Here is a 24,637-nt window from a genome sequence, read left to right on the forward strand (position 1 = left end):
GGCTCTGAGTCTGGGGGGTGGACTCCAGGGCTCTGAGTCTGGGGGGTGGACTCCAGGGCTCTGAGTCTGGGGGGTGGACTCCAGGGCTCTGAGTCTGGGGGGGTGGACTCCAGGGCTCTGTGTCTGGGGGGTGGTCTCCAGGGCTCTGTGTCTGGGGGGGTGGACTCCAGGGCTCTGCCCACGCTGTCAGGACCTGCACAGCATGTTGCACTTACACACAGGGGGCTCCAACCCTTCCCACCTTCTTCAGAAGCAAGGCAGCTGCACAGCCCCCCAGAGCCCCCTGCCCTGGGCAGGAGGCGAAGCAGAGGCTGCTCTGCTCCTGTCCTGCTCCTGCCAGGCTCCAGCAGCAGCTCTGTGCCCCCCAGCAGAAAGCAGTCCCGGGGTGGGGGGGGCTGGAGAGACAAAGAAGAGATCAGCACCTACAAGGCCACCTGCAGGAGTCCCCTCCTGTGTTTACTGCTGGTTTACACCGCTGGGCCCCGCTCACTCCTCCCCCCCAGGCAGGCTCCGAGCTGGGGATGGCCTTTGGGAGCAGCTGGAAGGCAGAGGGTGAGGCAAGGCCACAGCTCTGCTGCCCAGAGCAAGGCAGCCCCTGGCCCTCCTCTGCAGGAGGTGCTCAGTGTGTGCCCAAGCTGCTGAGTCCTGGGAGGAGCTTCGCTTGGGACCTCGGCTTGAGACCCCCAGGGGCTGCCTGCCCCTAGATCTCCGTCAGGGTGAGCTTGTAGGAGCCTCCAGCCTCCTCCATCTGCAGCTGGAAGGTGTCCTCGTTGGAGTAGTGCTTCACAATGTTGTCATCCATGTTCACCAGGATCCTGCGGCGAGAAGCTCGCTCAGGCTGGCAGCAGAGGGCATGGCCCCAGCCCCCAGGCGCTGCAGCAGCCTGCCCAGGGGGTGCCCCTGCCCAGGGGGTGCCCCTGCCCAGGCTGGACGAAGCCCTGGGCAGCCCTGGCTGGTGGGAGGCTGAAGACTGCCCAGTGCCACCCCCCCTGCCGTGGGCAGAGCCCTAGGGGAGCTGAACAGGAGCCCAGGGAGGCTCTGCCAGCAGCAGTCCCCACCACAGCCAGCCCCTGGCACCACCACCTCTGGTGCCAGCACTCACAGAGGCCTCAGGACCTGGGCTGAGCCACAAGCCAGGCTGCAGCTCCCCATGGAATGGAGGGGCTGGAAGAGACCCCCAGGGCTCAGCCAGGCCAGCCCCTGCCAGGGCAGGGCAGCAGGGCAGGCAGCTGGGGCAGGCGGGCAGGGGGCGGGCAGGGGGCGGGCAGGGGGCGGGCAGGGGGCGGGCAGGGGGGGGCAGGGGGCGGGGGGACAGGGGGCGGGGGGACAGGGGGACAGGGGGACAGGGGGAGAGGGGGCGGGGGGGGCAGGGGGCGGGGGGACAGGGGGACAGGGGGACAGGGGGAGAGGGGGCGGGGGGGCAGGGGGCAGGGGGACAGGGGGACAGGGGGACAGGGGACAGGAGACAGGGGGCAGGACAGGGGACAGGGGACAGGACAGGGGACAGGGGGACAGGGGGCGGGGGGCAGGGGGCGGGGGGCCGGGGGGGCGGGGGGGCGGGGGGGCGGGGGGGCGGGGGGGCAGGGGGGCAGGGGGGCAGGGGGGCAGGGGGGCAGGGGGACAGGGGGACAGGGGGCAGGGGGGCAGGGGGGCAGGGGGGCAGGGGGGCAGGGGGCAGGGGGGGCAGGGGGGGCAGGGGGGGCAGGGGCAGGCTCACCCTTTCTTGCACTTTTTGAAGATCTTGCCAATCTTCTCCAGGGGCACCTCGTACTTGTCTGAGATCTGCAGCAGAGGCCAGCAGGCACAGGTGAGGCTGGGGGCTGCTGGGGGGCTGCTGGGGGGCTGCTGGGGGGCTGCTGGGGGGGCTGCAGCAGCTAAGGGAGGGCTGCAGAGCTGCTCTGCCCCAGGAGCCGGCGCTGAGCTGCAGCACGGCCCTGGAGGTGGCAAACTCCTCTGCCCCTTGCCAGCCTCTGGGCAACCCCCTGAATCCTGTCCCACCCCTCAGACAGCAGCCCCCTGCCCCCTCCCTGGCCAAGCTCCACAGCCAGGAGGGAGCCTCCCGTGGCAGCAGCCCCCCTGGGGGCCACAGCTGAGAGCAGCAGCCCTGGCCCGGGGCTGCTCCGTGCCCAGGGGCTGCTGGCACAGCAGGGGGGGGGCTGCTGCCGGGCTGTGCCTCCCCCAGCTGAAGGCCTTGCAGGGAGCAGGGGCAGGAGAGGCTGGCAGGCAGCATGGGCAGCACAGGGCTGTGCCATACCACATGGCACCACAGCCACTTACAGCTGGAGGCACTGGACAGCCCTGGCACAGGGGGCAGCCTAGCTCAGAGCAGAGCCTGGCACGGGGGGGTGGGGGGCAGCCTGGCACGGGGTGGGTGGGGGGCAGCTTGGCACGGGGTGGGGGGCAGCTTGGCACGGGGTGGGGGGCAGCCTGGCACGGGGTGGGGGGCAGCTTGGCACGGGGTGGGGGGCAGCCTGGCACGGGGTGGGTGGGGGGCAGCCTGGCACGGGGTGGGTGGGGGGCAGCCTGGCTACTTACTGCTTCCATCAGCCCCTTCAGGGAGGGAGTCTTCAGCATCAGGGCATCAAAGACCTCCTCGGACTCCTTCCGGACATAGAGCAGCACTGAAGCAAAGCAGAGAGAGGTTGGCAGGGGAGCTGCTGCCCACAGCCTGCAGCTGCTGCCCACAGCCTGCAGCTGCTGCCCACAGCCCGCTGCATGGTCACAGACCCCCAGCATGCCAGGCTGGAGGGCACCCCCAGCCCCATCTGCTCCACCCTCTCCAGGTGCTGGTGGAGTTGCCCTGAGCTCCCTGGCAGCCTGAGAGCTGTCCCCATGCAGGGGACTCCCCTGGGAGGTGGTTCCAGGGCTGCTGCTGGTGCAGCCCAGAGCAGCAGGCACTGCAGGTGAGGGGTGCAGTGGGCACTGGGCACTGCAGCACAGGCATGCCCAGCCAGCTGTGTGCACCCAGCACTGCAGCTCCTCTGCTAAGCTCTCCAGCTGTGCTCTGTGCCCAGAAAGGATCACTTGGCTGAAATGCAGCAAGGTGGAGCACAAACCACACAGCTCTGAGACCCTCAGGTCCCACAGGGCACCTGCCCTGGCATGGGCACAGACACAGCTCCTCCTGCCCAGCCCCAGGCATGGCAGCAGGGATGCTCCTTGCTGCTGGGACAGAAGGGAGAGGAGAGCAGGGAGCTTGTGCTGGGAAGCAGCTGAAGGCCTCCCAGCCACCTCCTCCCTTCCACAACTGTGCAGCTCTCTGGGCTGCCTCATGTCCCCTCCTGGCCCTTGGCAGGTGCCAGTCACACTCACACCACCCCAGCTGGCACCACAGGATCACAGAGCTGGCAGGGAGCTCCAGGCTTAGCCAGCCCCAACCCCCTGCCATGGGCAGGGACACCTCACACCACAGCAGGTTGCTCACAGCCACCTCCAGCCTGGCTGCAAACACCTCCAGCCAGGAGGCTTCCACCACCTCCCTGGGCAGCCTGTGCCAGGCTCTCACCACCCTCACAGCCAATCTCAATCTCCCCACTTCTAGTTCTGCTCCATCCCCCCCCAGGCCTATCCCTCCCTGACACCCCAGAGCAGAGGGGCAGGATCCTCTCCCTCCACCTCTAGCAATGGGCACTGGCAGCCCAGAAGGCCAAGGGCAGCTGAGCTGAGCCTTCTGGGCTGCCAGTGCCCATTGCTGGCTCCCTGTGTCCCAGGCCTGATTCCTGCCCCCCTCAGAGGTGTCCCAGACCCCTATCCCTCCCTGACCCCCTCCAAAGTCCCTCCCCAGCTTTCCTGCAGCCCCCTGCAGCTCCTGGAAGGCCACAATGAGGTCTCCTGGGAGCCTTCTCCTCTCCAGCCTGCACAACCCCAACTCCCTCAGGCTGTGCTCACAGCAGAGCAGCTCCAGCCCTCTGCTCAGCCTCCTGCTCATCCTTCTGCTGCCCCCCCTAGCAGCCTTGCTCTGCTGCTGGGAGGGGGCAAAAGGAAGGACCCCAATGAGCTGACCCCTGACCTGCTCAAGGCAGCAGAGGCCCCGCGGGGAGCAGCAGCCTCACGAGAAGCTGCAGGGTGAAGCATGGCAGCAGGAAAAGCCTGGACTCATCCACCCCATAATGAGCAGGTCCTGCAGCCTGCCCTGTTTACAAGGCCTCAGCAGCCTCACCCTGCCACACCTGCAGCGTTGGAGCAATTAGTGGCACAGCTAATTGAGCAAGGGGAGCTCAGGACAGGGCAGCACCTGGACGGAATCGCTCTGCCAGGGGCAGGTTCCCAGCAGCAGGGCTGGCTGCAGGCTTCAGGGGGGCAGCTCACGCTGCAGGGGCACAGGGGGGCACGAGGAGACCTCCCTGGAGGTGCTCAAGGCCAGGCTGGATGGGGCCTGAGCCTCCTGGGCTGGGGGAAGGCTGAAGCTCATCCAGTTCCAAGCCCCCTGCCACGGCTGTGCCCATGATCCTCACCATCCCTTCTGCCCCAACCCATCCTGGGTGTTCCTGCCAAGCCAAGCCACTCCAGGACTGCCCCACGGAGCTCATTTCGTGGCCCACAGCAACAAGACCCCCCCAGGACCTCCACCTCCTTTGGATGAAGCCCATCCTTCCCCCTGCTCCTGCACACCCAGGGGGTGACCCCAGCAGGGTCACCGCTTGCCAGACTTAACCTTGGCTGCCCCCCGAGTCCAATCCTCCTCTCTTAATCCCTTTAAGCTTTGTCCTTGGTCCTTCCACACCCAGCTGTCACCAGGCCATCTCCCAAGGGACCTCTCATTCTCCTCCTACACCACCACAGCAACATCCAGGAGGTGGCAAGAGGCTGGAAAGCAGCAGAACCTTCCCTGGCCCAGCAGCAGCAGGGATGCAGCAGTTCCATGCCCAGAACCAGCTCCTGCCCTCCACTGCTTCAAGCTCTGCAGAAGTATTCTGTGGCCTCTGTGGTGAAGTCTCTGCTCTCACCCAGCAAGGAGCCTGCAGGCTGCTCCCCTCCCCCTGCATCTCTTTCCTTCCAGGCTGAGAGCCACTCAGGTGGCTGAGCTGGCAGGAAGCCCCCAGACTCCTGACACTGCAGCAGGTTTGTGGAGCTCAGCCCCAGCCTGGGCTGCAGACTGTGCTCAGAGCCACAAGCCCAAAGGAGTGGAAGCAGCTCCTTGAGCCCAGCTGCATCTTCTCCTGCTGGGCAAAGCCTGCAGCAGTTCAGGCTGGCAGAAGGAATCCAAACCTCTCTTTGGCTCTTCTATCCTGGGCAGTTTGTTTGGAGCAGCAATGAAGTCCTCCTCGGCCATGTAGCCTCCTCTCTTCATGCTGGAGCTGCCATGGACAGGCACAACATCAGCACGGGGCAAGGCAGGGCTCAGCCTGGAGTGAGGGCAGGAGCAGGGCAGGGGAGGGGGTGCAGCTCTTACCTTTCCCCCTCCAGCTCTTCTGAAGCCACAGGAAGGACCTTTGAAAACAAAGGGAGAGCTCCTTAGGCAGAACAGCACCCAGTGAAGGGGAGCCAGGGGAAAGACCCTTCCCAAACCACCAGCTCCAGCCCAGCCTGGGGCCAGGCCAGGGATCTACAGTGTCCTAGGCCTGGAAGGGACCTCAGGAGCTCAGCCAGCCCACCCCCTGCCAGGGCAGGGCACCCAGGGCAGGGCACCCAGAACACAGCCAGGGGGGGCTGGGAAGCCTCCAGAGGAGACTCCACAGCCTCCCTGGGCAGCCTGCTCCACACAGCTACCAAGAACCTCCTCATGGGTTCCTGCTCCCCAGAAACCAACACCAAGGACAACACTGCCAGGGGGCAGAGCCAAGGGGCTGAGGGGGCAGAGCCAAGGGGCTGAGGGGGCACAGAGCCAAGGGGCTGAGGGGGCACAGAGCCAAGGGGCTGCAGGGGGCAGAGCCAAGGGGCTGCAGGGGGCACAGAGCCAAGGGGCTGAGGGGGCACAGAGCCAAGGGGCTGCAGGGGGCACAGAGCCAAGGGGCTGCAGGGGGGCAGAGCCAAGGGGCTGCAGGGGGGCAGAGCCAAGGGGCTGCAGGGGGGCAGAGCCAAGGGGCTGAGGGGGCACAGAGCCAAGGGGCTGAGGGGGCAGAGCCAAGGGGCTGAGGGGGCACAGAGCCAAGGGGCTGAGGGGGCAGAGCCAAGGGGCTGAGGGGGCAGAGCCAAGGGGCTGAGGGGGCACAGAGCCAAGGGGCTGAGGGGGCACAGAGCCAAGGGGCTGCAGGGGGGCAGAGCCAAGGGGCTGCAGGGGGGCAGAGCCAAGGGGCTGAGGGGGCACAGAGCCAAGGGGCTGAGGGGGCACAGAGCCAAGGGGCTGAGGGGGCAGAGCCAAGGGGTTGAGGGGGCACAGAGCCAAGGGGCTGAGGGGGCACAGAGCCAAGGGGCTGAGGGGGCAGAGCCAAGGGGCTGAGGGGGCACAGAGCCAAGGGGCTGCAGGGGGACAGAGCCAAGGGGCTGCAGGGGGCACAGAGCCAAGGGGCTGAGGGGGCACAGAGCCAAGGGGCTGCAGGGGGCACAGAGCCAAGGGGCTGAGGGAGCAGAGCCAAGGGGCTGCAGGGGGCACAGAGCCAAGGGGCTGAGGGGGCACAGAGCCAAGGGGCTGCAGGGGGCACAGAGCCAAGGGGCTGAGGGGGCACAGAGCCAAGGGGCTGCAGGGGGCACAGAGCCAAGGGGCTGAGGGAGCAGAGCCAAGGGGCTGCAGGGGGCACAGAGCCAAGGGGCTGAGGGGGCACAGAGCCAAGGGGCGGCAGGGGGCACAGAGCCAAGGGGCGGCAGGGGGCACAGAGCCAAGGGGCTGCAGGGGGCACAGAGCCAAGGGGCTGAGGGGGCACAGAGCCAAGGGGCTGAGGGGGCAGAGCCAAGGGGCTGAGGGGGCACAGAGCCAAGGGGCTGCAGGGGGCACAGAGCCAAGGGGCTGCAGGGGGCACAGAGCCAAAGGGCTGCAGGGGAACAGAGCCAAGGGGCTGAGGGGGCACAGAGCCAAGGGGCTGAGGGGGCACAGAGCCAAGGGGCTGCAGGGGGCACAGAGCCAAGGGGCGGCAGGGGGCACAGAGCCAAGGGGCTGAGGGGGCACAGAGCCAAGGGGCTGAGGGGGCACAGAGCCAAGGGGCTGCAGGGGGCACAGAGCCAAGGGGCGGCAGGGGGCACAGAGCCAAGGGGCTGAGGGGGCACAGAGCCAAGGGGCTGAGGGGGCACAGAGCCAAGGGGCTGCAGGGGGGACAGAGCCAAGGGGCGGCAGGGGGCACAGAGCCAAGGGGCTGAGGGGGCAGAGCCAAGGGGCTGAGGGGGCACAGAGCCAAGGGGCTGCAGGGGGCACAGAGCCAAGGGGCTGAGGGGGCAGAGCCAAGGGGCTGAGGGGGCACAGAGCCAAGGGGCTGCAGGGGGCACAGAGCCAAGGGGCTGAGGGGGCAGAGCCAAGGGGCTGAGGGGGCACAGAGCCAAGGGGCTGCAGGGGGGCAGAGCCAAGGGGCTGCAGGGGGCAGAGCCAAGGGGCTGAGGGGGCACAGAGCCAAGGGGCTGCAGGGGGCAGAGCCAAGGGGCTGCAGGGGGGCAGAGCCAAGGGGCTGCAGGGGGCACAGAGCCAAGGGGCTGAGGGGGCAGAGCCAAGGGGCTGAGGGGGCACAGAGCCAAGGGGCTGCAGGGGGCACAGAGCCAAGGGGCTGCAGGGGCACAGAGCCAAGGGGCTGCAGGGGCACAGAGCCAAGGGGCTGAGGGGGCACAGAGCCAAAGGGCTGCAGGGGGCACAGAGCCAAGGGGCTGCAGGGGGCACAGAGCCAAGGGGCTGAGGGGGCACAGAGCCAAGGGGCTGAGGGGGCACAGAGCCAAGGGGCTGCAGGGGGACAGAGCCAAGGGGCTGCAGGGGCACAGAGCCAAGGGGCTGAGGGGGCACAGAGCCAAGGGGCTGAGGGGGCAGAGCCAAGGGGCTGCAGGGGGCACAGAGCCAAGGGGCTGAGGGGGCACAGAGCCAAGGGGCTGCAGGGGGGCAGAGCCAAGGGGCTGCAGGGGGCACAGAGCCAAGGGGCTGAGGGGGCACAGAGCCAAGGGGCTGAGGGGGCACAGAGCCAAGGGGCTGAGGGGGCACAGAGCCAAGGGGCTGAGGGGGCAGAGCCTCTTTCACACAAAACCCAAAGGGCCTGAAGTGAGAGAGGAGCACACAGGAGCTGCCCAGCTGTGCCTGGGCTGCCATGGAGCCTCCTGGCAGAGCTCAGCCCTGGAGCCCTCAGAGGAACACCCAAGGCAGCCCTGGGGGTGCAGGGTGCTGCTCCCTCCCTGTGGCAGGTTGGGCAGGGCCCTCAGAGAGCAAGGCTGAGGTGGTGCCGAGGTGGTGCCGGGGCACAGCAGGGTCCCAGCACAGGGCACTCATCGCTCCCCCCCTTGGCTGCGCTCTCACTGCTTCCCCTTCCAGCGTCAGCTGGGCACTTTGCAGGGAGGCTGCGGCCGGGCCCTGGCAGCGGGTCAGAGCTGGCACAGCTGCCAGCTCCACAGAGCAGCCTTTCACCCTGCAGCAGCGGGCTGGGGGAGCCCAGGGGCCGCAGCGGCACCCCGGGCCCCGCGGCCGGCCGGCCGCCGCCGCAGCCGGACTCACGTGGGCACCGCGCTGGAGGTTGGCGAAGTGCACGTCGGGGATGAAGAGCACCGGCTGGGTGTCCAGGTCCAGGAAGGGCTTGAAGACGGTGATGTCTGTGCGCTTGTGGGAGGGCAGCAGCGGCACCTTCACCTCCGAGACTGCAGGGCCACAGGGGGCACGGCGTCACCGCGCCGCCCGCGCCCTGCCCGCCGCCCCGCTCCTGCTGCAGACGGGCCCTCAGCCGGGGCTGGCACCCTGGGGCCGGCACCCTGGGGCTCTCAGCCAGGGCTGGCACCCTGGGGCCGGCACCCTGGGGCTCTCAGCCGGGGGCTGGCACCCTGGGGCTGGCACCCTGGGGCTCTCAGCCGGGGCTGGCACCCTGGGGCCGGCACCCTGGGGCTCTCAGCCGGGGCTGGCACCCTGGGGCTCTCAGCCGGGGGCTGGCACCCTGGGGCAGCAGCTCAGGGGCTCTGGGTGGCTCCAGCCCTCCTGGAGGGGTTCGGGCACCAAACTGGGCTGGGGATGGCCAGCAGGGAGCACAGCAGGGCAGAGGGGAACGGCTGCCCCCTGGGCAGCAGCCTGGCACCCGCTGCCCCCTGCTCCTTTCCAGGTGCCTCCTGGGAAGGGTGAGGCTGGGGTAGGGTCTGGGGGGTGAGTGCTACTCACAGGCACTGAGCTGGGCGCTGGGGTCGCTGCACTTCCCTTTTCTTTTGCTCTGCTTCCGCTCCTCGTCTCGGATTTTCCTCTCTGCCCCCTGCCAGGGAGACACCGAGGGGAGGGCAGAGGGTGGGCGCTGGGCTGGGTGGGATTCCTCTGCCAGCTGCAGGAGCAGGCTCCCCACAGCCTCCCAGCAGCACTGCACAGCGCCCACCCTGCAGGGCAGCCGGGGGCTGCCAGCTCTGGGGCTGCCCAGGGCTCACCTCCCAGCCTCATCACCGGCAGCACCCAACCAGCTCAGCCAAGAGCCCCCCTGGGGGGGGAGAGGGGAGGGGCTGAAGCCTGGGGAGGGCAGAGAGAGACTGGAGACCAGGAAGAAATCGTTGGCACTGAGGCTGGGGAGAGCCTGGCACAGGCTGCCCAGGGAGGCTGTGGCTGCCTCCTGCCTGGAGGTGCTCCAGGCCAGGCTGGATGAGGCCCTGAGCAGCCTGGGCTGGTGGAGGTCTCCCTGCCCAGGGCAGAGGGCTGGAGCTGGGTGACCTCTGAGGTCCCTTCCAAGCCAAACCTGAGCCAAGCTCATGCTCCACCACCCCAGGCTGCTCTGGCCAGGTGGGACCCAGGCACCCTGGGCACCTGTGGGCCCCTGCCCACAGCATGAGCAGAGGGCAGCCAAGGCCATCAGCAGACTTTGTCTCAGCCTCTGGTCTGTGGCTGCAGCTTCTGCCTCAAGCAGCTCTGCCCTCCCACCTCCCCCCTGGCAGCTCTCCTCCATCCCTCTGCTGGGCCCAGGCCACCACAGCCAGAGCTGCACTGCCTGACCCACCCCTGCCTGTGCCAAGGGCCACAGCAGTGCCCCAGCCTGGCCTGAGCCATGCCCAGGGGCCAGCAGCAGCCCGGGCCATGCCCACCTTGTCACAGAAGACCTTGATCTGGCAGTAGGCTCTGTGCACAGGCTTGTTGCTCCTGTTGTTGTAGCTGTAGGTGTCGATCTGCAGGTTGAGGGGCAGCCCCTTGACCCCTTTCTGGGAGGAGAAATCTGTGCTGAGGCAGTTGACAGAGATGAAGACCTGAGGAGGAGGGAGGCAGAACTGTCAGAGGTGACCCTGGCTGGCTGTGAGCAGGGCACTGCTGCTGCCCCTGCCCTCTGCTGCCAGCTCAGGCACAGCACCCAGCGAGGGCACAGCGTTCGGAGCTCCTTGCCCAGCCCACCGCGGGGCACAAGCAGCCTCAGACACGGCCAGCGCCTGCGGGGGGCTGGGGAGGGGCTTGGCACAAGGGCTGGCAGTGCCAGGGGGAGGGACAATGGCTCTGGGCTGGGAGAGGGGAGGCTGAGCCTGGAGAGGAGGAAGAAATTCTTGATGGTGAGGGTGGGCAGAGCCTGGCACAGGCTGCCCAGGGAGGTGCCCAAGGTGCTGGTTTCTGTGGCTGCTGCTTGTGGAACAGAGTTTGGTTGCTGTGCATACCCAGGGGCTCGCTGCTTGTGTTCCTTTTCTCCCCCTGGGGCTGTTCTGTGGCCACTGTGCTGCTCCTGGGGCTCGGTGCTTTTGCTGCTTTCCTTTTGCTTTAGTTTGTTTGGGGAGTGAGCTTTGGGGTTGGTTTGTTTTGCTGGACTGGGCTGGGGTTGCTTTGCTCTCTGCTTGTTTGCATCTTTCTCTCCCCACCTCTTAACCAATCAATCAATCAATCACCAAAGCCTCAGCTGCCAGGAGCTGCAGAGCTGCTCCAGCTGCCCGGCCCCACCGCCTGCCGGCTCTCTCCGTGTCCCCCTGCCCGCCCCCTTCTCCCACCCTCCCTCTCCCACCGCCCTGCGCACCCCGGGGCGCTCTGCGGGCAGCTGGCGCCACCTGCCGGAGCCCTGCTGCTGCTGCGCAGCCTCCCGGCAGGGCCAGAACCGCGCAGGGGCTGCGGGGTCGCGGTCCCGGCTTTGCGCAGCGCTGCCCACAGGCTGCTCACACAGCTCTGCAGAGACCTTCTCTGCTGTCAGCCCAAGAGCAGCACCGGCAGGAGCCCACAAAGAGCCCTGCGACAGGAGCACAGCACCAGCTCAGCGCCACCGACAGGAGCTCAGCACCAAGAGCACAGCAGCAGCTCTCAGCACTCACTGTGCCTGTGGGAGTGAGGAGCCCAGCCCTGCTGCTGGTGCAGCCTGACCACCCCTTCCCCTCCTGTGCCCCCTGGGTTTGATCATCTTCAGGGTGCCCAAGTTCCAGAGGTGGTTTGAGCCAGGAGTGTTCCCAGCTTGACCCCCAGCAGCTGGAAGCCAGGAAGGTTTTGTTCGTGAAGGCTGGGCTTGGGAGGAGATGGCAGCAGGGCAGGAGCCCTGCAGGGCTCCTCCCTGACCCCGAGCCCTGTCCCTGCTGCTGTCACTGAGTCACCGTCACCAGGCACCACCTGGAGAGGGGGCAGGGAGCAGCCGGCTCCCGGCCTGGGCTGGGAGCGCTGCTGAGCCTCCCGCTCGAAGCACAAATTGTCTTCTGCCACCAAGGCTGAGAGCAGCTCCAGGGGCAGGGCAGGGGGAGAAGCCTGGAACCAAGGGAAACGCTAAGCCTGCAGCACCAGCGTGGCACAGGCTGCCCAGGGGGCCTGCGGCTGCCTCCTCCCTGCGGGAGCCAAGAGCTGTCCCTGCCCAGGGCAGGAGGGTGCAGCAGATGAGCTCTGAGCTCCCTGCCGCCCTGAGCCCTTCTCTGTGCTGCCTTTGGACACCAAGGGAGGCCCAGGGAGTACAGCAGCTCCATCCCCACCCCAGCAGTGCCAGGAGCAGGCAGGCAGGGGAGATGGCGGGCAGAGGGGGGCTGGCAGGCAGAGAAGCTGGCAGAGGGGCGGGGGGGGGCAGGCAGGGGAAGCAGGCAGGCAGAGGGGGGGCAGGCAGGGGAGATGGCGAGCAGAGGGGCAGGGGAGATGGCGAGCAGAGGGGCAGAGGGGCGGGCCGGGGGGGAGCAGGCAGGCAGAGGGGCAGGGAGCTGGCAGGCAGAGGGGCAGGGAGCTGGCAGGCAGAGGGGCGGGCTGGGGGGGAGCAGGCAGGCAGAGGGGCGGGGAGCTGGCAGGCAGAGCGGCAGGGCCGGGGGGAGCAGGCAGGCAGAGGGGCAGGGGAGATGGCGAGCAGGCAGGCAGAAGGGCAGCAGGCAGGCAGAGGGTCGGGCCGGGGGGAGCAGGCAGGCAGAGGGGCAGGGCCGGGGGGGAGCAGGCAGGCAGAGGGGCGGGGAGCTGGCAGGCAGAGCGGCAGGGCCGGGGGGAGCAGGCAGGCAGAGGGGCAGGGGAGATGGCGAGCAGGCAGGCAGAAGGGCAGCAGGCAGGCAAAGGGTCGGGCCGGGGGGAGCAGGCAGGCAGAGGGGCAGGGCCGGGGGGGAGCAGGCAGGCAGAGGGGCAGGGGAGATGGCAAGCAGGCAGGCAGAGGGGCAGCAGGCAGGCAGAGGGTCGGGCCGGGGGGAGCAGGCAGGCAGAGGGGCAGGGAGCTGGCAGGCAGAGGGGCAGGGCCGGGGGGAGCTGGCAGGCAGAGGGGTGGGCCGGGGGGGAGCAGGCAGGCAGAGGGGCAGGGAGCTGGCAGGCAGAGGGGCGGGGAGCAGGCAGGCAGAGGGGTGGGCCGGGGGGGAGCAGGCAGGCAGAGGGGCAGGGAGCTGGCAGGCAGAGGGGCGGGGAGCAGGCAGGCAGAGGGGCGGGGAGCAGGCAGGCAGAGGGGCGGGCCGGGGGGGAGCAGGCAGGCAGAGGGGCAGGGCCGGGGGGGAGCAGGCAGGCAGAGGGGCAGGGAGCTGGCGAGCAGGCAGGCAGAGGGGCAGGGAGCTGGCGAGCAGGCAGGCAGAGGGGCAGGAAGCTGGCAGGCAGAGGGGCAGGAAGCTGACAGGCAGAGGGGCAGGAAGCTGACAGGCAGAGGGGCGGGCCGGGGGGGAGCAGGCAGGCAGAGGGGCAGGGCCGGGGGGAGCAGGCAGGCAGAGGGGCAGGGCCGGGGGGAGCAGGCAGGCAGAGGGGCAGGGCTGGGGGGAGCAGGCAGGCAGAGGGGCAGGGAGCTGGCAGGCAGAGGGGCAGGGCCAGGGGGAGCTGGCAGGCAGAGGGGCAGGGCCGGGAGCTGGCAGGCAGAGGGGCCGGGAGCTGGCAGGCAGAGGGGCAGGGCCGGGGGGAGCAGGCAGGCAGAGGGGCAGGGAGCTGGCGAGCAGGCAGGCAGAGGGGCAGGAAGCTGACAGGCAGAGGGGCAGGGAGCAGGCAGGCAGAGGGGCAGGGAGCAGGCAGGCAGAGGGGCAGGGAGCTGGCGAGCAGGCAGGCAGAGGGGCAGGGAGCTGACAGGCAGAGGGGCGGGGAGCAGGCAGGCAGAGGGGCGGGGAGCTGGCGAGCAGGCAGGCAGAGGGGCAGGAAGCTGACAGGCAGAGGGGCGGGGAGCTGGCAGGCAGAGGGGCGGGGAGCTGGCAGGCAGAGGGGCCGGGCGCTGGCAGGCAGAGGGGCCGGGCGCTGGCAGGCAGAGGGGCCGGGAGCTGGCGAGCAGGCAGGCAGAGGGGCGGGCCGGGAGCTGGCAGGCAGAGGGGCGGGCCGGGAGCTGGCAGGCAGAGGGGCAGGGAGCTGGCAGGCAGAGGGGCAGGAAGCTGGCAGGCAGAGGGGCGGGCAGGGAGCTGGCAGGCAGAGGGGCAGGAAGCTGACAGGCAGAGGGGCAGGGAGCAGGCAGGCAGAGGGGCAGGGAGCAGGCAGGCAGAGGGGCAGGGAGCTGACAGGCAGAGGGGCAGGGAGCTGACAGGCAGAGGGGCGGGGAGCTGGCGAGCAGGCAGGCAGAGGGGCAGGAAGCTGACAGGCAGAGGGGCAGGAAGCTGACAGGCAGAGGGGCAGGAAGCTGGCAGGCAGAGGGGCGGGGAGCTGGCAGGCAGAGGGGCGGGGAGCTGGCAGGCAGAGGGGCGGGGAGCTGGCGAGCAGGCAGGCAGAGGGGCGGCGAGCAGGCAGGCAGAGGGGCGGGGAGCTGGCAGGCAGGCAGAGGGGCGGGCCGGGAGCAGGCAGGCAGAGGGGCGGGCCGGGAGCAGGCAGGCAGAGGGGCGGGCCGGGAGCAGGCAGGCAGAGGGGCCGGGAGCAGGCAGGCAGAGCTGGCAGGCAGAGGGGCCGGGAGCAGGCAGGCAGAGCTGGCAGGCAGAGGGGCCGGGAGCTGGCAGGCAGAGGGGCCGGGAGCTGGCAGGCAGAGGGGCCGGGAGCTGGCAGGCAGAGGGGCAGGGCGGGGGGGAGCTGGCAGGCAGAGGGGCAGGGAGCTGGCAGGCAGAGGGGCAGGGAGCTGGCAGGCAGAGGGGCAGGGCCGGGGGGAGCTGGCAGGCAGAGGGGCAGGGCCGGGGGGAGCTGGCAGGCAGAGGGGCAGGGAGCTGGCAGGCAGAGGGGCAGGGAGCTGGCAGGCAGAGGGGCCGGGCGCTGGCAGGCAGAGGGGCAGGGAGCAGGCAGGCAGAGGGGCCGGGAGCTGGCAGGCAGAGGGGCCGGGAGCTGGCAGGCAGAGGGGCAGGGAGCTGGCAGGCAGAGGGGCCGGGCGCTGGCAGGCAGAGGGGCAGGGAGCAGGCAGGCAGAGGGGCCGGGAGCTGGCAGGCAGAGGGGCGGGCCGGGAGCTGGCAGGCAGAGGGGCCGGGAGCTGGCAGGCAGAGGGGCAGGGAGCTGGCAGGCAGAGGGGCAGGGAGCTGGCAGGCAGAGGGGCAGGGAGCTGGCAGGCAGAGGGGCAGGGCGGGGGGGAGCTGGCAGGCAGAGGGGCAGGGAGCTGGCAGGCAGAGGGGCCGGGAGCTGGCAGGCAGAGGGGCAGGGCCGGGGGGAGCAGGCAGGCAGAGGGGCAGGGAGCTGACAGGTAGAGGGGCCGGGAGCTGGCAGGCAGGCAGGGAGGCTGCTGCGCGTCCCCAGCCTGCCGAGCAGGATTCCTGCCCTGCGCCCCGGGGCAGTTCCGCATTCTCAGCCCCACGGAGCTGCTGCTGCCGCCCCCCCATCATCTGCACCTCACCTCCCAGCACCTGACCCCAAAGCAGAGCCCGCCCCAGCCCTGCCAAGCCCTCCCCCGGCAGAGCCCGTCTGGAACGAGAAGCTTTCTGGAGGGATTAGAGACCTGTGCCCACCCCAGGGCAGCTCAGCCCTCCCCAGCCCCTTCTCCCCCCCCCAGCCCTCCTCCTTTGCCTCTCTCTCTCGACTGCTTTCTTGCCTTTTGCACTCTTCAGGGCAGCTCAGCTTCTCCCGAGGACAAACAGCTCTGCAGCTTAGCTTGGCAGAGAGGAAACCAAGCAGCGACACAGGGCTGGCAACACCCCCCCCCCCCCCCCCCAGCTGCTGCCCTACACTCCTGGAGACCACCAACCCTCCCCCAGCTCCCAGCAGGCTGCCCAGGGAGGTGGTGGAGTCCCCAGCCCTGGAGGGGGACCTGTGGCCATGGCACTTGGGGTCAGGGTGGTGGTGGGTGCTGGATGATCCTGGAGGTCTCTGGGGAGTTCCCCAGCACTTGTGCCCCCCCGGGCTGCAGCAGCCTCTGCTCAGAGCTGGCAGGAGCAGCGTCCAGGGGAGCCAGCAGAGCTCGGCTGTGTGCCCTCAAGCAGGGGCAGCTGAGCTCCTCGCACCCTCTCCCAGGCTCTGCTCCCAGCCCAGCCGGGAAGGGCTGCACTAATTAAAGGGCAACTGAGTGCCACAGGGCCCTGGCTGTCAGGGAGATGAAAGAGGCCCTGGTGAGGTGAGCTCTGCACACCCATGGCTCCTCTGCTGTGTCCTGGGCACCAAAGCACGGCAGCTGAGCAGGGCCCAGGCAGCAGGGCCGGGGGAAGGTCTCCTCTGCAGAGCAGGAGCCACCTGCAGGTCCCGAGTCACATTTAAGGGAGCCAGAGGTTGGCTTGGGGGGCAGGAGGAGCCTGAGGGCTCTGGGCAGTGCCCACAGCCTCAGCCAGGCCTGCTGCAGCTGGGGGCTCTGTTTCTTGACCCTGGCCCAACACTTTCACTGTTCTTGTCCAAGGCTCAGCAGGCAAAGGGGTCCTGGCACCTCCTCCACCACCACAGCCTGGTTCTGGTTGGGAAAGCCCTCCCAGACCAGAGCCCAACCCTTCTCTAGCCGTGCCAGGGCCGGTGCCAGGGGCAGGGTCTCACCTGCAGCCCCCTCCCCATGGCCTGCTCAGAGAGCAGCCTGGGCTGGGCCCCTGCACAGCGGAGCCCAGGAGGCTCCTGCTCTGCTCCCCTGGAGCAGAGGCCACTGCTGGGGCTCCAGCTGGGCAAGGCAGCAGTCACTGCCCAGCTGCCCTGACCCAGGAGCTGCTTCCCCTTTGGGAAGGGCCACAGAGACCCTCCAGAGAGCGCCCCCCGCAGGAAGCCCTGAGGGTAGCACAGGAGACTTGAAACCAGAGGAAGAGAGAAGGCCAAGGATTCATCAGAGCTAAACACAAGGACTTGGACAGGGAGCAGGGGACTCCAAGCAGCCTCCTCCTGCTCTGCCTGCACACACTCCCCTGAAGGACCAGAGGTGAACCACCCAGCACCAGGGAGCAGTCTGAAGCCATCCCAGCCTGCCAGGCTGGAGGGCACCCCAGGGACCATCTGCTCTCTAGGTGCTGGTGGAGTTGAACTGAGCTGGCCCAGCACCCTGGCAGCCTGAGTCTGAAAGGTGTCCAATGGGGGGGGACTCCACTGCTGCCCTTGGGAGATGATTCCAGGGCCCAGCTGTGCTCCTGGGAGTCATTTTCTTCTGGAGCCCCTCTGGAGTCTCCCCAGCAGTGCCTTGTCCCCATCACTCCTTGCCTTGGCCACGGGACTCCTGTACCAAGGGAGTCTCCATCCTCCTGGGGGCCACCCTCCCTGTGCTGGCAGCCCCTGTCCTGCCCCTGCACTCCCTGCTGAAGTCCCTCCCCAGCTCTCCCGCAGCCCCCTCTAGGTCCCCAAAGGCCACAGGGACATGCCCAAGACAGGGCTTAAGCAGCTCCAGCGGTGGGGAGCTGGCTGGATGCAAGTCCCCTCCTGCCCCAAAGCCTCCTGGCTGCCACCAGCACAGCACCCAGAGGCTGAGCTGCCAGCTGGGTGACTCCCAGGAGCGGCCCTGGGCGTGGGGCAGGCAGGGGGCCCAGGGAGCAGGGCTGTGCCGAGCGGCAGGGGGGAGCCAGGCTCACCCGGAGCTGGCTCATCCTGCTGCCCTCACCCTTCTTCCTTGCCTCCCACACACACCACAGGTTTTGCATCAGCAGGAGGCAGCCAGGGAGGAGATAAAACCTTGGGCAGGTCCTCAGCTGTGGGCTCCCAGCCACCTCCTGCCCCCGGCACCGGACACCCAAATAAGGTTTGTCTGCAGCTGGGCGACGGGGCCAGAGCCTGCCCGGCTCAGCACCATCCTGCTGCGGCCCAGGCAGCTTCCTTGGCATCCCAACCCGCCCAGCCCAGCCTGGGGGACTGGCACAGAGCACCTGCAGGGTCCCAGCCCACGCCCAGGAAGGCAGAGTGGGGAACCCAGCCCCGCAGAGCGGAGTCCTCCCAGCCAGCTCCCTCCAGCAGCAGCACAAGAGGGGAAGGGCAGGAGAAATGCAGAGCCCAGAATGCCAGCCCTGATGCCAGCCCCTGCTGGGGCAAGGAAGTGCAGGGATGTCTCTGCCACACGTGGGAAAGCCAGGGCTGGAGGTTCCCAGTGCTGCCTGAGCCTCCTGCTGCCCACGCTCCCAGCAGGAGAGGCTGCAGGGGCAGCTGGCAGCCTGGGCTCAGCTGCTGGGGGAGAGGCAAAGGAAGCTGCAGGGGTCCAGCACAAAACAACCCAAAACAACCAACCCCAAACAACACCACCCAAAGAGCAGCAAACAACCCCCAGAAGCACCAAACAAAGCCCAACCCCAACAAAAAAAACAAGACAAGAGAGAAGCAGCAAGAGGAAGCCCCAGCAGGGGCTCTGCTCCCCAGCCTCAGGGGTAGGGGGAGAGGAAACAGCCTCAGGTTGCCCCAGGGGCGGTTCAGGTTGGGCATGAGAAGGAACTTGGTGACTGGAAGGGTTCTCAGAGCCTGGCACAGGCTGCCCAGGAGCTGGCTGAATGCCCTTCCCTGGAAGGGCTTCAGGGGGGCAGGGATGTGGTGCTGAGGGCCATGGCTCAGCCCCAGCCTGGGCAGAGCTGGAGCAGGGTTCAAGGCTTCTCCACCCCAACCACTCTGTGGCCCCATGGGGACTGCAAGCTTTGTGTCCACAGAGACAGGGAAGTGGCCAGAGGAAGTTTTGCCAGCAGGTGTGAAGGGATGGAGCAAGGGCTCCAAAGCAGCAGCAGCTTTGCTCTCTGCAGGAGCTACCTGAGGGAGATTCTGCCTCCACCTGAGCACCACAGCTGGATGGGAGATCGGCCTGGGGGTGCCCCTGGGCAGCCTGCTCCAGCTGGAGATGTCCCTGCTGCCTGCAGGGAGCTTGGGCAAGATGCTCCTGGGGTGGGGGTGGGGGTCCCTGCCGCCCCCAGGCGCTGTGTGACTCAGACACTGTGGAGCTCTCCCTCTGGGACAGGGCTCAGTGCCCATGGTGGTCTTGGGCTGCTGGTTGGACTCCAAGACCTTGAAGGTCTCTTCCAAGCACCACAGTTCTGTGGGCTGGGCATCAACAGATCTGGACAGGAAGCAAAGAGCCAAACAGCTGCAAACCTGCAGCAGTGAAGGCCAAAGCTGGAGGAGACCTCCAGGACCACCCAGCGCAGCCAGGAGGCTGTGCACAGAGCAGGAGGCAGGCAGCCCCTCAGGGCTCCCCTGGCTCCCTGCCCCAGAGCTCCTCTGTGGCCTGCAGCCTGTTTGACTCCTCCCTGCCACAGCTCCAGCCCCAGCCCCCCAAGCCCGCAGCTGCTGAGCGCTGCCGCAGTGGGCACGAGGGCTGCTGGCACCGGGGCACCGCCAGCCTGGCACAGGCTCCTGCAGCCCCCCTCCTGGGGCACCCCCGGGCCCTGCTCCAGCACACTGAACTCAGGATCCCAGCCCAGCAGCTGCCACAACACCCTCCTGGCACAGCCCAGCCCAAAGCGGCCTCCAAGCCCTGCAGCACTGGGCAAGGGCACTCTGCAGGGAGGCTACCTGAGAGGAGGCTGCACCGGGGGGTTGGCTGGATGAGGCCTTGAGCCCCCTGGCATGGTGGAAGGTCGAATACCATCCAGCTCCAAGCCCCCTGCCGTGGGCTGTGCTCCTGGGAGCACCTCCTGCCTCCTCCTGCAGCATTGGGCACAGCCTCCTGCCTCACTCATCCCAGCCTTTCAGCAGCCCAGGTCCTCCCTGCCAGCCCTCTCCGCCCAGCTGAAGCCAAACTGCTGAGCAGGGAAGCCTGGCACCAATGCCAGCCTCACAACTGGTGGCACACACTCAGCAGCAGCACACACAGCTCCCTGCTGCTGCCTGCCAAGCCCCCCAGGGCTGGACCCCCCAGCAGCCCCCCAGGCACCTCTCTTGTGCAGCACAGGGCAAAGCTGCTGGTGGCAGGAAGCTGTGTGGGGACTCCAAGCCCTGTGCCCCCTGCAGTGCCCAGCAGCACACAGCTCTAGAGAGGCCTCTCTGTGCCCTGCTGAGGGCCCCCCCAGGCTCCCTGCAGCCAGCAGTGGCTCTGCCCAGGCTGATGGGTGCCAGCCAAGGTGCCAAGGACTGCAGGAACTGTTCCCAGCCCCTGACAGAGCCCAAGCAGCACTGAACCTCGCCAGAGAAACTCCTGCACGATGCCCTTGGCATTGGGGTGTGCCCACCCCCTGCCCTGCTGCCCTGGCCCCCAGCAGCTGCTCAGGCTGCAGTGGCCATGGTTGGGGTCTCCCAGCCACGGGGACCCTGTGAGTGAGGGGCTCTGAGGGGCTGCAGCCTGCAGCTCACAGGAGGCTGCTCCGGCTCCGAGCTGGGCGCCGGGAGCTGCGGCTCCAGCCGCGCCTGCTCCAGCAGCTCAGCTGCTGCTGCTCCCGATGAAGGCTCCTGGCACCCTCAGGAGCTGCCCCCCAGCAGGGCTGCCCAGCTCCAGCACGGCTCCTGCGCCCCTCCACCGGTGCCCCTCTGGCAGCAGCGGGCCCTGCCCCTCCCCCCAGCCCCGGGCACACACCTTGGCCTCCTCGTTGATGTCCCAGGTGAAGGAGATGGCATTGTAGGCAATCTCCTCGATGTTGCTGATGGTGTTGAAGCTCTCCTTGTAGTCAGCTGGGGGAAGGAGGAAGCAGGGCAGGAGCCTAAGTCATGTGGAGCCCCGGCACGGAGCTCAAAGAGCAGCCAGTGCCAACCCCCTGCCAGGGGCACCCAGGAGCTGCCACCTCACCAGGGAGGGAGAAGCTTCGGTGTGAGGCTGCCAGAGCCCTGGGCAGGGGCTGGAAGGGGTCGGATCCTCAAGGTCCCTTCCACGGACCCCAAGGCTCCCCCAGGCAGCCCACCCTGAGCAGAAGGCTTGAGCTGGCCCAGGGCTGTGCCCAGGCTGTGCCCCCCCGGGGGTGCCCCTCACCTATGTCGATGCAGCGCTGCTTGGCCGTGTGCTGCCTCGAGTGCCAATACTTCCAGTGCCGGAGCTGCTCCTCCCGGCTCTTGTCCTCAGCAAACACCACCATGATCACACTCTGCCAGGGGGCAAGGGCACAGCTCACAGCGGGCAAGGAGCAGCCAGGGAGCAGGCCTGCCCCGGGGGGGCGGGGGGCCAGGCTCTGGGCTCCGGCAGGGCAGTGCCAAGCAGGCAGCAGCGGTGCCAGGGGCAGCAGAGGAGCAGAGCTGCTCTTCCAGCAGGATGGAGCAGGGCAGTGCCAAGCAGGCAGCAGCGGTGCCAGGGGCAGCAGAAGAGCAGAGCTGCTCTCCCAGCAGGATGGAGCAGGGCAGTGCCAAGCAGGCAGCAGCGGTGCCAGGGGCAGCAGAAGAGCAGAGCTGCTCTCCCAGCAGGATGGAGCAGGGCAGTGCCAAGCAGGCAGCAGCGGTGCCAGAGGCAGCAGAGGAGCAGAGCTGCTCTCCCAGCAGGATGGAGCAGGGCAGTGCCAAGCAGGCAGCAGCAGTGCCAGGGGCAGCAGAAGAGCAGAGCTGCTCTCCCAGCAGGATGGAGCAGGGCAGTGCCAAGCAGGCAGCAGCGGTGCCAGAGGCAGCAGAGGAGCAGAGCTGCTCTCCCAGCAGGATGGAGCAGGGCAGTGCCAAGCAGGCAGCAGCGGTGCCAGGGGCAGCAGAGGAGCAGAGCTGCTCTCCCAGCAGGATGGAGCAGGGCAGTGCCAAGCAGGCAGCAGCAGTGCCAGGGGCAGCAGTGGAGCAGAGCTGCTCTCCCAGCAGGATGGAGCAGGGCAGTGCCAAGCAGGCAGCAGCGGTGCCAGAGGCAGCAGAGGAGCAGAGCTGCTCTCCCAGCAGGATGGAGCAGGGCAGTGCCAAGCAGGCAGCAGCGGTGCCAGGGGCAGCAGTGGAGCAGAGCTGCTCTCCCAGCAGGATGGAGCAGGGCAGTGCCAAGCAGGCAGCAGCGGTGCCAGGGGCAGCAGTGGAGCAGAGCTGCTCTCCCAGCAGGATGGAGCAGGGCAGTGCCAAGCAGGGAGCAGCGGTGCCAGGGGCAGCAGAGGAGCAGAGCTGCTCTCCCAGCTGCAGCTCAGGTCACTCATGCCAGGGCTGCATCACCTGCACTCGGTGCCAACAGCACCACTGGCACCCAGCCTGTGGGCAGCCAGGGCCGGGGGGAGGGGGTGTCCCTGCTCTCCCCCCCTCTCTGGGGGCCCAGAGGGGGTCCCCACGCCGCCCCCCTGCCTGGGGCTGGCACTCACCCGCACTTTGCTGATGGGGTGGTGGATGCCCTCGGTGCTGCTGGCCTCCTTGAGGGTGATGGGGTAGAACTGCCCCTTGTTCAGGTAGGTCATGGTGCTGTCCCCAGGCTTCTGCCGCAGCGACTTGGAGGCCTCCAGGGTGTACTCAAAGTTGTTCCTGGGGAGCCAGGAGGGCGCTGAGCTCTTTCCTGGAAAGCTGAGGCAGCCTTCCACATCCTCCTGGAGCAGCTCCAGGGCTGCCGGCTGAGTCAGGCGGCAGCAGCAGGGAGGCCGCGGCGGAGCCCAGCCCTCGCCAGCCCTCTCCTTCGGCAGGTCCGGGGAGCCCGGGGCCGGGCTGGCAGCTCCCTGCCCGGGCTGGCAGCAGCCGGCCGCTCGGGGAGCGCCAGCGCCCGGCGGAGCGCCGCTGGCAGGAGGATGCTCCGCGGCCACAGGCTGCCCCCCGCCCCTCTGGGCCGCCTGCACCCCCAGCCCCACCCTGCCCCTCCCCCAGCTCAGAGCTCCGCACCTCCAGCCCCGCTCTGCGCCCGGGCAGCCGGGCTCGGGCTCGCAGGGACCTCGACGGGAGGGCAAGGCCAGAGGGGGACAGAGCCGGAAGGCAGCTCCGAGAGCGCCGCAGAGCCGCAGGCGCCAGCGCCCTGCCCAGGGCCAGCCGCGGCGCAGGCCGGGGAGGGTCTGCGCCGAGACCCCGCGGCAGGCAGGCGGCCGCAGCCCCCAGGGGCTGCCACAGAGCCCCTGCAGCGGGGCAGCAGCCGGGGCAGCAGCAGAGCCTCACCCAGAGATGCTGTCAAAGACATAATCCTCGGAGCTCATGTTGGCCATGCGCAGGTTCAGCTCCGGCGGGAAGAACACCTGGGGGGCAGCAGCGGCGTGAGGGGGACACAGCCCCCCCAGACACACAGCCCCCCGCAGCCGGGAGGGACCCCGCGGGAGGGACCCCCCCCAGACACACACACAGCCCCCCGCAGCCGGGAGGGACCCCCCGGGAGGGACCCCCCCCAGACACACACACAGCCCCCCGCAGCCAGACACACACACAGCCCCCCGCAGCCAGACACACACACAGCCCCCCGCAGCCGGGAGGGACCCCGCGGGAGGGACCCCCCCCCAGACACACACACAGCCCCCCGCAGCCGGGAGGGACCCCCCCAGGCACACACACAGCCCCCCGCAGCCGGGAGGGACCCCCCCCAGACACACACACAGAGCCCCCCGCAGCCGGGAGGGACCCCCCCAGGCACACACACAGCCCTCCCCCCGCGGGGAGCCAGGAGGGCTGCAGCGAGGCCGAGCAGCTCCCTGCTGCCACAGCCGCCCTGGCAGGCAAAGCCCTCAGCAGGTAGCGAGGGAGCTGCCCGGGGCTGCTGTGGGCACTGGGGCAGGAGCTTCACTCACAGCCCTGGTGCCAGCTGAGCACCTCAGCAGCTTCTGAGGCACCTCAGGGCAGCACCTGAGAGCCTTCATCCCCCCCAAGACCTGAGAGCCCTCCCATATGCCACAGAGGGGCAGAGCTGCCCAGTCCCTGGCTGCAGCCCCAGGCCATGGCCACGCTGCTGTTTGCAGCTGGCACCAGAGCACAGAGCCACAGAACAGCTCCAGCTCTCACTTGGGGCACCACATCCCCCCCTCTGTCACCCCCACAGCTGGAGCCTGGCAGCAGGGAGGGTGCCAGACAGGCCCTGCAGCCGCACAGGCAGCACAGGGGGCACCGAGCTCCTGCAGAGCCTGGCCTGGGGCTGAGGGAACCCTTTGCCCTCTGCCAGCCAAAGGCTCTGGCACTGCTGAGGGGCACAGATGGGTTGGAAGGGACCTTGGGGATCATCCAGTTCCAACCCCTGCCATGGGCAGGGACACCCAGGAGAGGTTGGGTGAGAATGGGTGTTGAAGATCATGCGGCTCCAAGCCCCCTGCCATGGGCACAGCCACAGAACTGGATGATCCTCAACCTTCCCCCAGCCCAGGCAGCAGCCACAGCCTCCCTGGGCAGCCTGTGCCAGGCTCTCCCTACCCTCCCTGCCAAGGATTCCTTCCTCCTCTCCAGCCTCAGTCTCCCCTCTGCCAGCTCAAAGCCTTTGTCCCTCGTCCTGGCACTCCCAAGTCCCTCCCAGCTCCCCTGCAGCCCCTCAGGTACTGGGAGGCTGCCCTGAGCTCTCCCTGGAGCCTTCCCCCGCCCAGGCTGAGCACCTGCAGGGCTCAGCACCTTCCGGGGCGGGCCTGCAGGTCCCAGAGCGGAGCCGCCCCCCCCGCGGCGCAGCCCCTGCCCCCCCCGCGGCGCAGCCCCTGCCCCCCCCGCGGCGCAGCCCCTGCCCCCCCCGCGGCGCAGCCCCTGCCCCCCCCGCGGCGCAGCCCCTGCCCCCCCCGCGGCGCAGCCCCTGCCCCCCGGGTACCTCCTGCACGCCCTCCTTGAAGGTCTCCGAGAAGGTGGAGTCCGGGGTGCGGCGCTGGGAGCTCTGGGGCTGGCTGCCGGAGCTGAACTGCTCGGGGTTGAGGCCGCGGTCGAAGACCACCAGGCGCTCGGGGGGCTCGGGGTGGTAGGCGGCGGGGGGCAGCCCCACGGCGAAGCCCTGCGGCTGCGACTCGGTCTTGATGGGGTGGGGGCTGGGCATGGCGGCGATGGAGACGGTGACGGTGGTGTCGGGGGCGGTGAGGGGGCCGCGGGGGGCGGGGGGCAGCACGATGTTGAAGGGAACGTTCTTGAGCACCGGCACTCGGCCCTCCCCCGCGCACACCAGCGGCTCCGCCGCGCCGGCCAGGCTGCTCCTGCGGGCACAGCGGGGCACGGTCAGGGCACGGCAGCGGGCAGCTC

The 24,637-nt window shown here is 69.0% G+C and overlaps 1 protein-coding gene across 1 annotated transcript in view; it reads right to left on the bottom strand.

Annotated features, from left to right (window-relative positions):
- Nucleotides 1–513: 513 nt before the first annotated feature.
- Nucleotides 514–24,637, bottom strand: part of GRHL1 (grainyhead like transcription factor 1) — a 33,161-nt gene continuing 9,037 nt past the window's right edge. The window contains exons 4-16 of the mRNA XM_054178774.1: nucleotides 24,219–24,591; nucleotides 22,607–22,683; nucleotides 21,835–21,991; nucleotides 20,559–20,670; nucleotides 20,169–20,263; nucleotides 10,102–10,260; nucleotides 9,203–9,290; nucleotides 8,555–8,694; nucleotides 5,393–5,430; nucleotides 5,209–5,297; nucleotides 2,536–2,621; nucleotides 1,718–1,782; nucleotides 514–815 (exon numbers count right to left, since the gene is read on the bottom strand). Of these exons, the coding sequence (XP_054034749.1) occupies nucleotides 701–815; nucleotides 1,718–1,782; nucleotides 2,536–2,621; nucleotides 5,209–5,297; nucleotides 5,393–5,430; nucleotides 8,555–8,694; nucleotides 9,203–9,290; nucleotides 10,102–10,260; nucleotides 20,169–20,263; nucleotides 20,559–20,670; nucleotides 21,835–21,991; nucleotides 22,607–22,683; nucleotides 24,219–24,591 (1,594 nt within the window). The 3' untranslated portion in view covers nucleotides 514–700. The remainder of the gene's footprint in view (nucleotides 816–1,717; nucleotides 1,783–2,535; nucleotides 2,622–5,208; nucleotides 5,298–5,392; nucleotides 5,431–8,554; nucleotides 8,695–9,202; nucleotides 9,291–10,101; nucleotides 10,261–20,168; nucleotides 20,264–20,558; nucleotides 20,671–21,834; nucleotides 21,992–22,606; nucleotides 22,684–24,218; nucleotides 24,592–24,637) is intronic.

The sequence above is a fragment of the Dryobates pubescens genome, chromosome 3 (assembly GCF_014839835.1).
Source record: "Dryobates pubescens isolate bDryPub1 chromosome 3, bDryPub1.pri, whole genome shotgun sequence".
In the NCBI taxonomy this organism is placed as follows: domain Eukaryota; kingdom Metazoa; phylum Chordata; class Aves; order Piciformes; family Picidae; genus Dryobates; species Dryobates pubescens.